At 41.5% G+C, this 18,501-nt stretch overlaps 1 protein-coding gene across 1 annotated transcript; it reads left to right on the forward strand.

Moving 5' to 3' along the window:
* Positions 1–406: 406 nt before the first annotated feature.
* Positions 407–4,549, forward strand: LOC308280053 (glutamine synthetase-like). The gene is made up of 7 exons (XM_080720312.1): positions 407–668; positions 1,414–1,593; positions 1,829–1,990; positions 2,072–2,218; positions 2,315–2,442; positions 2,739–2,938; positions 3,321–4,549. Exons 2-7 carry the CDS (start codon positions 1,428–1,430, stop codon positions 3,637–3,639), a joined length of 1,122 nt encoding a protein of 373 aa, XP_080576438.1. The 5' UTR covers positions 407–668; positions 1,414–1,427; the 3' UTR covers positions 3,640–4,549.
* Positions 4,550–18,501: the final 13,952 nt, after the last annotated feature.

Consider the following 18,501-nt stretch of genomic DNA (forward strand, 5'->3'; position numbering starts at 1 on the left):
CATGAGCCTTCTGCTATTGAAGATAGATTCAAGAGGGAGTATTTGTCAATGTTGTCACTCACTCATACACAATATTGATCACACATAGCTAATAATATTGGATATAAGAAATCTGCACTTGAAAGCTTCTACACAAACTCTTCATCTCATTATTATTATTAATTAAGGTTTGGATGTAAGAGGGTGGAGGAGGGGACAAAAAACATTTTTTTTCATCACTACCTACCTAGAACAAATTGTTCCATTTGTAAAATCTCATGTTATACCACTAGAGGGCATCATATTTGTATAAACAATCAAACTAGACCTTTGTCTGACTTGGCATAGTGTGTTAAACTGTGTTTTTCCATTGTGTGCACCTTTTGAGGACGTTTCTAAAGCCTTGGTTTATGTTTCTGGGTGGTTTGTGGGGAATAAGCTGCATTGTTGTAAGGGAGGAAACCTATCCTGTTGTTGTTGTATAACTTACTATGAGCAGCAGGCATTATGAAAGCGAGATCACGTTTCTGTCTGCTCCACCAATCACGTGCAGGGAGCTGTTATAAATCCAGCGTGGAGACCAGTTGCAAGCAGGAATGAACAACAACAATCTCACCAAGAAGGAACTATCGCACAAAACCTCCAGGGGCTGTGGCACTAGATTCATTCTTTTCGTCAGTTAACATAAGGTAATTAACACGAGGCATTCTGTAGACAAGGTGTTCTTTATTTTAAATGCTGTTGAATTTGTTTTTGTATCGTGTTTTCACGTGAAGTTGACATTTTCATGTTACACTAAACTGTATTTTTTTCTTTATTTCCTATTTTTCTCCCCTTTATTATCACTCTTCAAACTAGCGTTCCTATTTTTGGCATGTCATTGATGTCAATAAGTAAAATAGACGACATTTTCCAAATAGCCTTCGCTCTTCAAATCCCCCCTCCCCCCGACAATGGCAGATGCGTTGTGAACTTGTATATTACTTTTTTTCGCTGCATGAGCATGACAACACACTGTACAATATACAATAATAGGCTTAAGTGGCCTGATGGCATTCTTTTTTTGTCTTTAGTGACTAAAGTTTAGTCTGTAAAAAAAAAAGGGCCAGGGGACCTGAGGTAGCCTATCATGGCTGGCTGTTTTGCTTCTTTGTTGTTCAGTGTCTGCTGTCTGTCCCGACTCCTTACACAATGCATTGTCCACATTCACAATGTCCAGTAACTTGATAAGCGAAGAAAAATCACTATCACACTGATTCGTGATGTGAGGCTGCCGCTGACCTTCTCCTGGGGATATTCGCATCTAGAGTAGACTTATATTGTTTTGACATTAAGTACCCATTCATATTGGGCTGCATACTGGGCTTTTTTTTATTTATTTTTTATTTTCTTTAGCTGAAAATTGTTGAATTACATTTATATTCCATTTTCCAGGCTTTTGGGTCAAAATGGCCACCTCAGCAAGTGCAAACCTGAGTAAGGTTGTCAAGCAGCAGTACATGGACCTACCTCAAGGAGACAAGGTCCAGGCCATGTATATATGGATCGATGGGTCTGGAGAAGGACTGCGCTGCAAGACCAAAACTTTGGATTCTGAGCCCAAATCCATCGAGGGTAAGCTTTTAGTCTGATCAATGCATTGTTGGCTCAAATGAAAGCCTACCTAGGCAATAGGCATACATTTATGTAAGCCTGTGTTAACAATACAATATTGTATTGCCGTTGGTACATGCAGAACATGCCACACTGACATTTCGCTGCTTGTGAGTGACTAATAAACCTTCTTAATTCTTATGCACACACAATGTCTGTATGGCCATGTTGTTGATTTAGCCGTTTTCTCTTTCAGATATCCCTGAGTGGAACTTTGATGGCTCCAGTACCTTCCAGTCAGAGGGTTCCAACAGTGACATGTATCTGATCCCCGCTGCCATGTTCAGAGATCCATTCAGGAAAGATCCCAACAAGCTGGTTCTGTGTGAAGTCCTTAAGTATAACCGCAAGCCTGATGGTAAATATTTTCTTTGGGCTGGATTATAGTATCTCACAAAAGTGATATCATTGTGTACTAATCTACATGATGTTCCAACAGAGAGAAACTGTCGGCGCAGCTGTAAGCAGATCATGAACATGGTTGATAACCAGCATCCTTGGTTTGGTATGGAACAGGAGTATACCCTCCTAGGCACAGATGGACATCCCTTTGGCTGGCCTTCGAATGGCTTCCCTGGCCCTCAGGGTGAGTTTGTGGCGCTCCTGCGCTTGACAATGGCGTTGGAATGCATATTGGGTTGTAAAAGACTGATTGATTGATGTTGTGCTTTTGTCCACACAGGCCCTTATTACTGTGGCGTTGGAGCTGATAAGGCCTATGGACGGGACATGGTGGAGGCCCACTATAGAGCTTGTCTGTATGCTGGGGTTCAGATCTGTGGAACCAACGCTGAAGTCATGCCAGCTCAGGTATTACATGTTTAGTTTAGCAACCTAAAATCTACTAGATCAGTGATTCTTAACCTTTAATTCAAAGGGCAGGGCCCAGAGTTTTATATGCATTAGTTCATGCACTCCATAGAGATTTTTTAAAACCTTTTCTTTGGGACCTCAAGCTATACTGAAAAATCCTCAGTGTTGGTAAGGGGTCCATTAGGACTCCTAGTGGAGTGGGTCTAGACCTGACATTGAGAAACGGTGTACTAGATGTCTGGCTGTGTTCGTTCTGCTTTACTCTGGTATTTACAGTGTCTGTTACCTTTCAGTGGGAGTTCCAGGTTGGGCCTTGTGAAGGCATCAATATGGGTGACCACCTGTGGATGGCTCGCTTCATCCTTCACAGAGTCTGTGAGGACTTCGGTGTGGTGGCCACCTTTGACCCCAAGCCCATCTCTGGGAACTGGAACGGTGCCGGCTGCCACACTAACTTCAGCACGAAGGAGATGCGGGAAGACGGTGGATTGAAGTAAGGATATGTTCTTTCCTGAGAGGGCTGGACTATCATTTTCTTGGCAATCTGATTACCTTTTTTTTAATAATTGAGAAGTGTTTTGTTCAACAAATCGATTATTCACTTGAGCGTTCTTTTATACTTCGTTGCACAATAGTGTCATGCAAAAATAGTGAAAATGGCACATCTACAAGCTTGCAATGCTTGATTGAGCTCGTAGCAGATCTAGTTTCACAAATTGTCAGGATCCCCAGCCCCATTTTGTAAAAAAATGATAGCTTGTAATCAATTAAATCAAACTGTTTGATGAATTGTTGCACCCCTATGTCTTGCATTGCATTACACTGGCATCCTGTCAAGCGCATCCTTTAAACCACTCAATCTAACTCCTTCACAGAGCCATTGAGGATTCCATTGAGCGGCTGGGCAAGAGGCACGCCTACCACATCCGTGCCTATGACCCAAAGGGGGGGCTTGACAACGCCAGGCGTCTGACTGGTCACCATGAAACCTCAAACATAAACGAGTTCTCAGCCGGCGTGGCCAATCGCGGTGCCAGTATCCGCATCCCCCGTGCAGTGGGCTCCGACAAGAAGGGCTACTTCGAGGACCGCCGGCCATCTGCCAACTGTGACCCTTATGTCGTCACCGAGGCCCTGATACGCACATGTCTGCTCAAAGAGGAAGGGGATGAACCCACAGACTATAGCAAGTGAGCGCCCCCAGCTGCCTTCTTTGAAACCCACACCTCAAGAGTCGAGCACAAGTGTCAACTCATTACCAGTACTGTACACCTCGAGTCAAGCATTAATGCTTGTTTTATAGTGTGTTGCGTGACGGTGTCATGTGCCAAAAATGGCAGATCTGCAAGCTCACAATATATTGCAGTGCGACGCATTGTGATCTTGTAGATCGGCTATTTTCAGTGACACCAGTGTGAACATTGCCAATACTATACTGTAGCTTGTTAAAGGACCATGCCAGTGTCTATACAGGTCATCATCTATTCATTGACTACCTGAATAGTCAATGTTTGCTAAACACCACTGCACTTTGCTTTAAAATGCAAAACCAAACTTTGACCAAAATTACTGCAGTGATGTTTAGCATGTTTCATTGCCTATCCTAAGCAAGTTTTCTTGTTCCATACTGAAATGAGAATGCAGTGGTGTGGGTTTCTCAAATCATCAAAACAAAGTCTGCAGTAATGTCTAGTACATCTGAGTTTCAAATGTCTTTAAACATGCCAGATGACTAGTATGGTCCTTAATGATTGCAAGCATGAATGGATAGACTGCTTGATGCAGTCTGACATTCCTTGTGCATAAAGGTTTTATACATGCAGTTCTTTGCGACATGAACTGCCATTTTTCACATTTGTTGGTGGGATGGAATGAATCATTTTTTTATACTGTTTGTAAATGGTTTGACAGGACGTTTTTGAGCTTGAACTTTAACCCAAAGGATCCTGAATGCATTTGAATGTTTGTTGTATCCATTGCCTTGTCTCTGTTTTATATGTAGGCCCATATTATGTGTGTAGTAAGTCGATCATGTTTTTACGTATGACGCAGGTGATACATTGTAAAAATGTCTAATAGTAATAAATTTCTTTTTTACCACATACTTCTGTTTTCTCAAACCATAATGAATAATGTCTGAACTGTCTTGTGCAGTAAGATGGTGTAATCTCAAAGCTATTACTAGTTTAGAAAAGGAATGTGTACTGTAATGCTTGACGAGCTGTGGGTAATTACTGACAGGGTATACACTGTTTGAAAGAGTTCACTGTACAAGATCAAGTGACTCTTCAACAAAGGACGGGGTTCCCAACCATCAGAACCTGTTTATAGGTAAATGGGTCGAGAGTAATCTTGAATATTTCCAGAAGGGGGGGGGGGGGGGGATTTTCAAAACCATAAGGCCTTCTAAAATTGCAGCTCTATAGGCTCTCACTACTCCTTCATAAGCTTGTAGATTGGCTATTTTTGCTTCTTTTGAAATGGGACTTAAGGGACCGGTATGGTCCTGCCGAAGTTGAATTCTACCTATTGAGGTTGGATTCTGCCAATGCTTTTCAACAGGAATAGAGTGGTTTCATTTGCGGATTCCTGCAAATATACTCTCCGTTCACATTGAAAAGCATTCAAAGAATCCGAAGAATCCATCCTCATAGGTAGAACCAGTAAGACTCCCTTATCGGGAGATGATCGACTGTCAGGTCGCATGTATACACAAATTGGCCTGTAAGTAGCATTGTATGCAACATCTGTAGGAGCAGTGTTGTGTCCATTAATGTTGTCTGCAAAAAGCAACCTCATGGTGGCGCTAGAAGAGGGGCATGTGAGAAATCAGGGGCAGAGGTTGTGGTTTGCCAGCCAAGGGGTGTATGTGCAAAGTTTGGCATGGATAGGGGCAACGGTGCCGGAGAAAAGAGTAGGGCCAAAAGTGTGATGTGACGTGACTGACTGACAGACAGCCGGTGGAGGTTTTGATAGTAACTGCGACCTGACGGGCGCAGTTAAACTTTGGTGTGACCACAGCCTAAGTCAGGGATCCCCAATTAGTTTTCCCCAAGGGCCGGATTATGTCTAGGGTACCAAGCCGAGGGCCACAACATTGCAGGGGGCGACGGCAGCGTTCCTGCTACTCCAGCGACAGTTCAGATATCGTCGTTGGCGGGTGAAAATCTTGTATGTCCAAAACCGTTCGTTTTGAATTTATAATTTTTAAAATGATTTAAACTAGTGAAAACAGCCGATCTACAAGCACACAACGCCTCGCGGTGCGAGGCGTTGTGTGCTTGTAGATCTGCTGTTTTCACTACTTTTGTGCGACGGCCTTGTATGATTTGCGAAAGAACGTACACATTTGGAGATACCAGATTTCCAGCCGACAACAACGATATACTAGTGTTGTTGCTGCTCTTATACCACCATTATTACTGGGGTTGGTGTGGGCCAGACAGTAGCCCCCCGTGGGCCGCAAATGGCCCGCGGGCCACCTATTGGGGAACCCTGGCCTAAGTGGTTAATAATGTAAGTTGGGGTCCTGAGAAGAAGACACCAGATTTCTTTTTGGGTCTCGAGCTGAAAAGGCTTTGGAACCCCTGCTCTAAAGTATAAGCAAGCAAATGTATGTAGGTTGACATGCTGTAGTTTGTGAGCTGTTAAATATACGTAAGTGTGCACAACCTGTTTTGGAATATGTAGTTTTGACACAAATCCAGTTGTAAAGTAGCTCAGTTAAGTTAATGGAACTTGCACAGCACAAGCAGAGTTCCTGGAAAATGTGCCATTTCATCATTTAAAGTGTGGCCTGTCAACAAGCATGACAGTGAAAATAAACCGCCAGGGCTAGAAAAGTGGGCGGGCCTAACTTTATTTTTATGAAAGTAGGCCAAAGGTTGCCCTTGGCTATACAGGGGCAACGAGGGCAAATGTTTGTCAGTATATAGTATGGCAAACAGACCAGATAAAGGTGATGACGGATACTTCCAGCACTACTTGACATTAGAAAGAACATTGGGCAACATTTCCCATAACACCCTGATCCTTTCCAAATGTCCTTTTAATATCAAAGACTGGGACAGGTTATCAGTAATTACTCATTTTTTTTCAGTAAAACCTCCTATTTTAGTAGAACCTACACCCTTTCTTTCTTTTTTAGATTTTTGTGCATTTTCTGCTTTTATTCAGATAGGACACCCTCTCTACACTGTAGAGAGACAGGAAAGCTATATGGCAGAGACAGAGAGAGGGGAGACACGCAAGTCATGACAATTGGAGTCAGATTCAAACCCGGATCCTTGCATCTCACAAGGAGCATCATGTGTTCAGTGTACAAACTGGTTGAGCTACTAGGCACCCTGGTCTCTAGGGATGCTTTGTATGTTGAGTTTAATTAGTAGGCTACCTTTTTAACAACTTGAAGGGAAACTGGTTAGTTTAACTATAGCAATAACAATTCTTTTAAGTGGAGGAAATGCTAACCATACTAAGGGTGAGTACAAAGTACCCCAATGGAAACAAATTGTAGGCTTTCTTGGATTTAACATCCTCTATAGCAGACCTTTATTGAACTGTACTTTACTGTGCTTTTTTTGTTGCAAACTGAACTGCTAATAAAGTATTCAATCAATAACGGAGTCGTTCACCCCCAAAATGACTTTTTTTTCTATTGATTACTCATGTCATGGAGATAATAATAATAATAAAAATAAATAATAATATTTTTGTTTTTTTGTCACATTAAGACAAAAATTTGAGATATACCCCGATTGGTTCCGGATGGAATCAATGGGGGTAAATTACGGTAACAATAATCAATTTTTTGTCTTGGGAATGCGACATATACGAAAAGATATTATTGATCTTCAATAAATATTCAATCAATATGGTCTGGAAATCTGAACCTGCATTTACGCTCTCATTCACTTCCTACTGACAAGGAAGTACAATACATGTTGTCCAGCATTCCTGTAGCCCTGTACCTCCTGTACATTTAGTTAGTGTGTTAGTGTGTGTTAGTGTGTTAGTGTGTCAGAATCCTGGTATCAGTATACTGGTATCAGTATATCCTGGTCAGTATCCTGGTGTATGTGAAGTACAGGCGTAGAGGCAGCTCTGTAGGGTTGTGCATTCAGTCTCATGCCATAGTTCTTGTCTAGCTTTTGATGATAACGTATATCACATACAGTGGTAAACATTTTGATTGCTCCAAACACCATGAAAAATACTGCTTGTATGATCAATTTATTCTTCGAAATTCTGATATACATAGGCAATTAATTTCACAATCAATCTATGCATTGACTATTCAGTTTTTATGAAATGCATTTTCAAAATACAAATCTGAAATACATTTCTCAGACGAGTATTTTGTATTTGTATTATGCTAAATGTTTTGACCCAGTATTTGTAATTTGTATATAGATAATTTATGTATTTTTGCCAACCTCTGTGTGAGTGCGTGTGTGTGTGTGTGTGTGTGTGTGTGTGTGTGTGTGTGTGTGTGTGTGTGTGTGTGTGTGTGTGTGTGTGTGTGTGTGCGTGCGTGCGTGCGTGCGTGCGTGCGTGCGTGCGTGCGTGTGTGCGTGCGTGTGTGTGTGTCTAATAATGTCTGTCTATAATATGTGGGGATTTGGGTAAAGGTATAAGATAGTTCATATACAGTAAAGGAACAAAGCTGCTCAGTCAGTGGCACATCATGTAACACATCTCACATGCATCTCAAAGGTTTAAATGAATAGCCATGGAATCAGTAAGGAACCAGCAACATCCCATGGTCCACCCTCTTTACAACATCAACTGCAAGTTTAATCTCTCATCAGTTTACACCAGGCAGCAGGTATACACGAGTGGGTGGAATTGTTTTGCGCAAGCTTCCCACAAATTGAAATTGCATTAAATAAAGAGTAATAATAAGTGTGAGTAATAATAAGTGTGAAAAATAAGAGTAAACATGTCGAATATAAACACAGTGTGTGACAGTGTTCTGCAGTATCTTTTGCAACGAAACCACTAACAAAAGTTCAAAAATATGAACGGGAAGTGACAGGTTGGTGTACCAATGTACAGATGTGTGTCATAGTGAGCATACTGTATATCAGAGAAGAGTTTAAGAGAATATAAAGTGAGAGAAATCTAGTTAATAAATATAATGAATAAAATATTACGGTTTCATTTCAATACAGGGATGTCACACTTTCCTTGGCAGGACCATAACAGTTGAACCTCAGACAATCTGTATTGATCGTGTGGGTGCAGTTACCATACCATGCAAGCTATTACATAACAGCTGAGAGGTTGAGAATATAATAAAACCATGGCCTTATTGACTGTAACAAGGCATCAAGCTGTCTATATGTTTCAACGGACTATGAGAGATAGGCTCCATTCCCAGAATCAAAATCAGAATCAACTTTATTGACACATCACAGGTTTACAGTTGTAAAACAGTGGGTGAAATTCGTTTTTGTGCAAGCAAGCTCCATCATTCTTTTCCCAACCACACATGTGGGTTATCTCAATATACTACTTACAGCACAGCAGGCCAAGCTTGTAACCGTTGGCACGTGAACTTCAATTCAATCAGAGTATTTCAAGGCTTAATAAGACCAATGTCTGAAAATGTAAGCCTTGCGATCTCTGTGAAGCCCCAAATCAAATGAAGTGCCACCATCAGATAAATTCTGTCACATGAATGTGGGGAAAATGTCTTCGCTCTGGAGGTGGCAGAGTCCTACTTGTCCCACAACAAGTATGACTGTGTTGTTGTTTGTCAGCAGACAGGGCTGTGAATGCAACCCCCCACCCTCTGTCTCCCCTGTGGTTGCCTGTTTGAGTACATGTGATAAACCACCGAGGCACGACAGGCCCTGATGTCTGGAAACTTGAGCAGCTGCGAAAGCAGATCCATGCAGTGAGATAGGTTGAAGATCAGTGGACATCGAACTTGGAAACAGATCATACTCAAGCCCCCCCACCGTGCTCTTATTGTGAATGTTATCAGTTCAAGGGACAAATAATCCTCAGCAATCACACACACTCACATGGTTGTGAGGATACCATGTTCAAAAAGAGACCAACTTGGACATTCGGTTGCTTGTGTGTGCGTCTATGATGGGACAAGTCACAGTTCATGCTTCAATTTAGTTAATACATCTGAAGGAGAGATAGGGGGGGATTTGTTAATTTTTGTTAGACAAGTACGTCCTTTGTGTGTGAGCCTGGTGGAGAGTCAGTGGGCCAGGCATGCTGCACGTGCAGTGCAGCTGATAAGTAACTTGAGAAAGGAAACATGCATGGGGCGCGCCGTGCGACTGTGAGGCCAGCATAACATGCATGTTCAGTTGTGAACGTGCAAGATATGTAGGTCACCCAGGAACGTTTTAGTTAACCTACGGTATATGCACCAGTAAGACTTTACATTAATGCATAGCGGTATAATGTGCTATCCGGTCTGCTGTTCTCACAAAATATAAAAGCCTAAAATTGCATGTGTATCCCTGTCGGCATGTGTGTGTTTGACGGCATTCCAACACAGGATGTGAGCTGGCTTGCTCAAAAGTCGCTGTGAGCATGAGAAGTTGTAAGGGTCATTGCCTCACCTACACTATTGCTCTCTGGAGCATGGTTAATGGCGTGCAAGGCGTGCAAGACAAACCCACCTCTTGAGGCTTTTCTCTCATCCTGTTTTTCCAAACTGTAGGCTATGCTGTCAAATTGCTTGTTCTCAGTTAGGATAAAATGTTATGTAATGTTCTCCATGTGCATAATTTGTCTTTCTGCCTACTGAAGGCTGTTCTTTGTTTAAAATAGAAATAGAATAGAATAGAAAATCTATAAGCTCACAACGCATCGCCTTGTGCAGCGTTGTGAGCTTGTAGATGTATTTTCACTACTTCTTAAACATTTATATTCTAATTTATGAATTACTGAAAACATGTTAGAATTTTGTTTTTGGAGCGGGGAAAGCGCTCCCAATAGACAGGTATGTCCGTGGGTGGCTATGTGGCTGGCTGGCTATGTCTGTAGCCTGGCAATACCTTGAGTGGCCACACAAGTTAAAGGAGGGGCGCTGTTGTGCAGGCACACACACACACACACACACACACACACACACACACACACAGACAGGGTATAGCTGCTCAGATTCACCGCTCCACTTCGAACCGAGGTTTGATTTTTAATTCATGATCTTTTTTTGCTTTTTGGGAATATTCTTTGAAAATGTTTTGAAATAATAATAATTCAAAACAATGTAGGAAAATTATTTTTTTTGGTGGTTTGTCTGATTTCAACTTTAAACCTCATAAATAAACTATGGTTCTATTCATTTGTCTCTAAATTAAATTTTACACTTAAATTAATTTTGCATTCAAGAACAATGTACACTATCACTCATACAAGATGTGTAATAATTTAGACAATTGCGATTGCAATGGATTTTATTGACAGAAATCAACAGTTTGACAGTTTTATGACAGTACAGGTACATGCACTACACAGTCAACTAAATACACCCCCCAAAAAAAGCATATGGCTTGTACTCTCCAGTCCACTAACTATAAATTTCTCTGTGCTACACTACTAACACTAACCATGCAGTTGGGGCAGTAACTGGAGACTTTGTAGGTGTGGTGTTTACAAGTGCACTTTCCACAATCATAGCAAGCTGTGCTTGTTTTGCAGTCCTTTGTTGTCAGGCAGAAATTGCATCTCCTCCTCTTCTGTCCCTTTGGAGGGGAAATGAGGTTGGCCACACAGATTCAGAATGCTGTGTGGCCATGCCCACCCGTGGCTAGTGTGTAGAGAAGACAAATTGTTGCCTAGTTTCCTCTGGCTTTCCTTTAATGTACGGTAGGGGTTTGGAGGATCCCATTTGTGTTCGTCTTTGGGATGTATGAAGCTAAACTGATAGTGGAAGTGAAGACGGGACCTCTCTCAATTTACAATTTGAATTTAGGCATGATTTATCAGTTAACACGAGCACTAGTCAATAAAGTATAGATCTATCTAAACAACATGCTATCTAAATCACATTTTAACAGTGTGATTTATCTTCAATGTGTTGTGAGCAGAGCGGTGAGGAAGGAGCTCGGGCCTGTTCAGCCTCACGGTGCCAACCATGGTGATCTTCTCCTTCAGCAGCTCCTGGCCAAGCTCGCAAAGATATGAAAAGACAATTCAGGTGACATTCTGCCCCTGCAGACCTTTAGTCATATCTAACACAACACTTAGTCTGGGATCGCTTCACTTTTCGGGCTTGTAACCGGTCTGGAGCGGAAACCACAACACGTCATGTTGTAGTACTCAAAGGACTACAATTTGCTGGAAAGATCAAACCGGATTCAGTTTTAACCCAAATATTCCCCTGCGCTCAAGGACATACTTTTAGGGCCTACCTAATAAACAACTTGATGCGGAGTAGTTTTGCTTTTGAAAAAATCGTTTGGTATATGCATCTTTTAGTCCAACTGTTAGCGACTGGCAAGACTACACTAGGCTACTCGAGCATTTTAATTGGGATTGGGAAAACAAACGGGGGGAACCAAATCAAAGCAACGCCGCTTCTTCTAGTGGTTTCCGCGCTTTAGGCGGAAACCAAACGGCCAGTTGTGAACGAACACCAGGCTTTCCCCCAGAAAGCCTGGTAGGCGAGGTTACACAACACTATGCCTTGGACTCACTCCCCTTGACCTACATATTCCACGCATAACTGGAACCAGGGTCCATCCACAGATTTTTGAGCGGTGGTCACACCGTTTCCTATACGTGGCCGTGTGTGTGGGTATGTATGCGTCCGTCCGTCCGTCCATCCGTCCGTCCGTCCGTCCGTGTCTGTATGTAGCCTGCAGTACCTTTTCTGACCACACATGTTAAGGGAGGGGCGCTGTTGTTCAGGCCAGGCCAGGCACACTCACACACACACACACACACGGGTGCGCGCGCATGCACACACACACACACACACACACACACACACACACACACACACACACACACACACACACACACACACACACACACACACACACACACACACACAGCCTCCACCGCTCAGTTCACACGAGTGTGATTTTTTTAGGGCAGGTGGCAGGTGCCCTTAAAACACATGCCCCCACAGTTCAGCGATGACTTCATCCTCAATGAAATGATTGGTCTGTCAGCTCTTGACTAGAAACCCTGGCTGACAATCTGCAGTACATTAGTGTGCATGGTGACATGGCAGTAGAGGTAGGTATGCTGCCCTTATAGTCTCTGCATGGTCACAGTGATGAGGTGATCCCCCATGTCAACCAAGGTTAGAATAGTTTTGGATTTTTCATTATAGTTTAGTTTAGTTTTTTGTGTGTTTTAATTTTGTTTTTAGAGCGCTTACTTTTAGTTTAGTTTGTATTAGTTTTAGTGTTAGTATTAGTTTTTCATTGGGTTATTTGTCGCAGGATTCAAAAAGGTCAGAGTAAGTACTGTGTAATAAAAACTCAACAAAAGGTACCATTTAAAAATATATATATTCAATTACTGTGGACAATCAATGAGAAAAACTAAAACGAAGGGCATTATCATTTCTGTTCATTTTAGTTTTTAGTTTTGTAATTACACAATACAGTTTCAGTTAGTATGTTTATTTCCATTTAAGTTTTCGTTATTTCATTAGTTTTTGTTAACTATAATAACCTTGATAAATAACCAATATAAAGTATTTTCCAAGCAAATTAGGCTTCTCTCTGTCAGGAAAGGGCATTGAATAAAAAAATATATCTTGTTTCAAAGTAAATTGACGGCTAAAACAGCTCCCTAAATGCATTGATTGATTGACTGATTGACAGTTCACACTGGTACATGGTCAACTAAAAGGAAACTCAAGTATGTCTTGCGGATTATTTCCAAGGAGATCCTTCTCTTTAACTCATATAACGTTGAATGACAGACAGATAGAACTGCAGATATCATAAAAATCAAACCTCAGTTATAAGTGGAGCGGTGAATTTGAGCAGCTATACCCTGTGTGTGTGTGTGTGTGTGTGTGCGTGCGTGCGTGCGTGCGTGCGTGCGTGCGTGCGTGCGTGCGTGCGTGCGTGCGTGTGTGTGTGCGCGCGTGTGTCTAGGCTGTGCAACAGTGGTCTTCTCAATCTGTTCCTGTTTTTATAGTTTAAAAATCCGGCCACGCACCGTTGTACTAATGAAACATAACACCGGCCGAGTGCCGTTGTACTAATGAAAAATAATTCCGGCCGCGCACCGTTGTACTAATGAAACATAACTCCAGCCACGCACCGTTGTACTAAAGAAACATAGCGCGCATAACAAATTTGACCATTTGTTTGAGTCGACTCTGGGTTGAACATGGTTTGTGGCGCTGCACATTGCATTAATGTGGACCCAATTTACCACCCAGGTCCGCAAAGCATTGCTGGGGGTCCCTAGTTTGGGGTTCACTGCGCCGCTGCGCCGCTGCACCTGCTGCGAGGCTTGTGAGCTTGTAGATCAGCTATTTTTTGGCAAATGTTCCGCCCCAGGATAATGGATGTTGGGGATTTTTAGAGTATCGTAAATCGCGATTTCTTTGGTCACAATAATCGTGATATGAAATTTTCATATCGTCCCATCCCTAGTTATTAATTTAGGAAATCCCTGAATTTCAGGATGAAGAGAGAACATGTACTATGCTTTTATATTGAACTTCAAAATGGGTCAATGGGTTTGTTTCTGGTTGACTTGTTTACTCATAATCCCTGCCTTGGACTCTTGGAATAGTCTGCTTGGTTCACCTCCCCCGACCGTCCATTCACATCTTCTAGTTTACAACCCCTTTCCCTTCCCCCATCCACCAACAGCATTTTTCAAAGGCCAAAGAAGTAAGCACAGGGGAAACACACACACACACACACACACACACACACGTGCACACATGCACGCACGCACACACACACACGCACGCACACGCACACGCACGCGCGTGCACATTTTGGACACTGTAGAAAGCTACTGGATGTGAACATTTTTGAAAACACCTATAATTATATGCCTGAAATACGTGACATATATGTGACATACATTTCACATGTTAGATGGATCCGTGTGGATTTGAGATGCACTCATCTGCAAACAACATTCAGAGCTGTAGAAAATATGCATAAAAGAATAAAATAATTTGATATTAATACTAATGCCGGTCCTGCGACCCCAAATGTTGACCCAAGTTACCCAACTCAACTCAACTTAAAGGTGTAAAAAAGTGGGTGGGTGACTGTTTGTACAAGTATTTGTAGTTCTCAGGGAAGAATAGAGATAGAATAAAGAACAAGGAAAATAGGTCCCATATTCCAATGAATTGAGTACAAAGGACCCCAGTGGAAACATGCCATACTGCTTTCTTGGGTTTAAATCCTCTTAGCAGACCTTGTATCGAACTACTTTACTGTGCTTTTTTCAGCAAACAAACTGCTAATAAAGTATTCAATCAATCAATCAATCAATCAACCAATCAATCAAAATATTCTTGATATGAATAGAGTACAATAGAGTAAAATATATGCATATGCCTATACAAAACAGATACGAGTAAATACTACAAAGATGGTGTATGGTTAAATAATGGCAATGGAATTAGGTAGTTAAAATAGCAGAACATATAGACTAGTACCAGATATAGAATAGTAACAGAAAATAGCATCCATAGACCTTTGTGTATAGAGTCACATGCAGGTAGAGACATAATTTGGCAGCACATATCAGACATGTCAATAGCTGTGTTTACATGGACACCTTTCTTCCAATCTGATTAAAACAACCCCGATTGAAGGTTTTGGATCAAGCGTTTACATGTGGTGAGATCAATCAATCAATCCGTTCTAGTTCTAAAGTTCTAAAAAGGTGTAGACCACCCCTCTGCACCCAATTAGAATTTATATCGGGTTGGGCTCGATCGGGTTATTTAGGTTTATACATGGAGAAATGATCTTGTATTGACCTGATTAAACGTGTAAACGCAGCTAGTCTAAGCATATTGGGCATTTCAAACCCCTTGTCTGTATCTTGCTGTTTTATGTTTACAGGGCTTGCGGAGTGAGGCTGATATTCTAGCGCAAAGCAGGAATCCAAGCAACCTTCAGATCACCTGTGACCATGTTAACATAATTATAGGGGGAAATAGTATGTCTTTGTAAAGTATTTTGACTTCAGTGAGGCAGAAACTGTTTTAGTTTATCAGCTAAATGCGTCTTTTATGTACCGGTATGTCTTTCCATCACCCATTTGTCAAATTCAACAGTCAAGTAGGGCAACTGACTCAGACAAACATGTATTGTGGCAAAGTCAGACTTGCCTCATAAAGCTTTGGGGGAAACTCAGTGAAAACAAATGACACAGATGAAAGGTTTAGACAGGCTGTGAAACAGTAGTCAACAGGTGTGAGGTGGTCGGGTGAAGCCGGTTAAACTGCTTTGTCACGTGAAGTTCCACTCATATGTTCCCGGCAACCTATAGGCAACTAGACGTATTTGCCTACAGACGTCACATTTGGGAATGTTAGGGATTCTTTTTTTCTCTGTTTCTTTTTGTGTCAGTTTGACGTTTCTCAGACGCTGTAGGCTGTTTGGACCACAACACTCACACACTGATAACAGAGTGCCTGACAGAAAGAATGGACAAAGCATTTCATTCATCATGTCCATTTTGTGTTCTGAGACTTCTGACGTAGGCCTACAAGTGATGAAAACAGTCAAAACAGGCTAATGTTTGTGAACACAAACTACTGAAAGCAGAAGCATATCCCAATCCTAATCCAACTCTAACCCCAACCATAACCCCTAAACACAAAGCTAACCCCAACCCCTGACCCCTTACCACAACCCTAACCCCTGCCCAGAACAACAACACTAAACCTAATAGGACCCTGGGTACATACAGTACGAATGACCCCAACTAAACAATATGCTAACACAACTCCATCTAATGTATCTTCCTTTCTATTGAATTGGCTTAAATAAATCAAATCCTATGAATTGTAACATCTATTATAGTCATTATATAATTATATAAAATTGAACAAATTCAATGTTACACTGCTACTTTATTTGTTGTTTTGACCGAAATTGGCATTGTGGGTTGATACTGTTGGGTAACATTTACGTATAAACCTAACTTTAATGTACGAGCCACCACACTAGTTATAGAAATGCACTACAGTGGAAAATTCCAACATTGGGTATGTTCTCAATTAGGTTGGTTTCCTCCGCTACAAAATTGAAGAACCACCCCCAGGACGATGACTTTGCACTTTTAAGAAAATCCAGCATGCTCCATTCTGCGCTCAAGTCTATTCCCATTCCCTGCTCATTCACGTCTACGGTCTACCACAGAACCTAAAATCTGTATTTCTTAATAGCACCTCTACTCAGGGAATCCACATGATCATCTTTCTTTCACATTTTAAAACCAAACAAACATGAGGGATTTGAACCTTATCTATGATTTGCCCCTGCTGGTAGGGGCAAAAAAGATCCAGTGGGGAATCTACAAGTCACACAAACTAAAAGTAGGCTAAACTAACAAACTTGACTTTGCTTCAACACACACCACAGTCGCACGTGACGGCTGACAGCTTGGGGGGCCTGGTTCATTTATAACTTTATGTTTAACTGAGCAGTTTTTCTTAATTTTCTTTTTTTTTCACTGAGTAGTTAAACATCCTCTGCCTGCAGCTTTGTTGTGACAGCTTCCCTGGTACACATATCAGACAGATATTGGGGCATTTCAACCCCTGCTGAAATACCCCTGCAACTTTTAGACCACTTGAAACCACATGTAGCCTTTTAGCTATTTAAAACTACTGATTATTATTTATGAGATATTGCAAAATGATGTTACACATGAACCCTAGTCTCCCTACTCTGGGGGGAAATATTTGGTGAAATTTGGAGATCTACAAGCTTGTGTTGTAGATCGGGGAAGAGATTTGGTGTAGAGGGGAAAAAGTAGAGTACCTACTGTACCTATATAGACCCATGTCAACAAAGTAGCCTTATAGGGTTTAAGTGGTTAATATGTGACAGTATTGCCTAAAGTGTATGGTAACCAAATCGCTCGCCCCAAAACACGCTCTCCCTCATTTACTTCCGCCAACCTCACACCAACCGCTCGGTGTGGCGGTTCTTGTATTCTTGTGTTTGTTTGTTTTTTCTTCTTTTTTTACTGAGGATAAGGTTAATGCCTCATTCACATATAGAAAAGCCAAGCTAATGGTTTGCTTGGTAATTCAATGTATTCTCTATGCAAACCAGCTTTTAAAATTTCCAAGCTTGGAAAAAAGCGTGGACATTTTTAAAGCTGGTTTGCATAGAGAATACATTGAATTACCAAGCAAACCATTAGTTTGGCTTCTCTCAGTGTGAATGCAGCATAAGATTATGAATAGGGTAAGGTTTTGGCACTGATTTTTACTGAGGTTAAGGTTAGGAATAAGGTTAGGTTTAACCGTTTAGACAGTGACACCCTAGGCGACTATGTTTTGTGGCGAGCATTCTGGTATTCGAATACAATATCTCTTCATGTGGTCCACTATACAGTATATTTGGTGGAAAACAGAATTTCACCAGGTCTGTTCTGGGAAACTCCAACAACCACTGCTGGCCTCCACACCCCACCCCTTAATTGAAAAGCCACAGAACTCCTAATTACTTTAGGCTACACTGGCATGAGTGGCATAGTGCAACCCATCATCTCTGTCCCACACTGGCTCCTGTCTGGTAACTGGATTACGTAACTTTAACTGCTGTCATAGGCTACTGTTTAACCACTTAAGCCCTATATACTCCGTAGCACGAAAACTTTTGAAAATAGCTGAGCTTGTAGATCTACTATTTTTGCTTAAAAAATAAAAGGAAATAAACATACATTTTTAGTAGATCTTTTTCTTTTTTTTGCCCAAAATAGGGACAGCAGGGTTGGTCTGGTTAACATAATAAGGGATTATCTCCTCATATAATCTAAGGATACATTAGATTAGAATGGCTGGGCCTGGAAGCCATATTCACAGCTTTGTTTTATGTGTCTTAACTGATGTTGCTT

The sequence above is a fragment of the Nannobrachium achirus genome (assembly GCF_963921795.1).
Source record: "Nannobrachium achirus genome assembly, chromosome: 1".
In the NCBI taxonomy this organism is placed as follows: Eukaryota; Metazoa; Chordata; class Actinopteri; order Myctophiformes; family Myctophidae; genus Nannobrachium; species Nannobrachium achirus.

What these genes read in the sequence shown, in the direction of transcription:
- LOC308280053 (XM_080720312.1), top strand. Translation starts at nt 1,428, where the DNA reads ATGGCCACCTCAGCAAGTGCAAACCTGAGTAAGGTTGTCAAGCAGCAG. An exon ending in TGAGCCCAAATCCATCGAGG is followed by an intron (nt 1,594 to 1,828) that starts GTAAGCTTTTAG and finishes TTTCTCTTTCAG; the next exon opens with ATATCCCTGAGTGGAACTTT. An exon ending in CTGAAGTCATGCCAGCTCAG is followed by an intron (nt 2,443 to 2,738) that starts GTATTACATGTT and finishes GTTACCTTTCAG; the next exon opens with TGGGAGTTCCAGGTTGGGCC.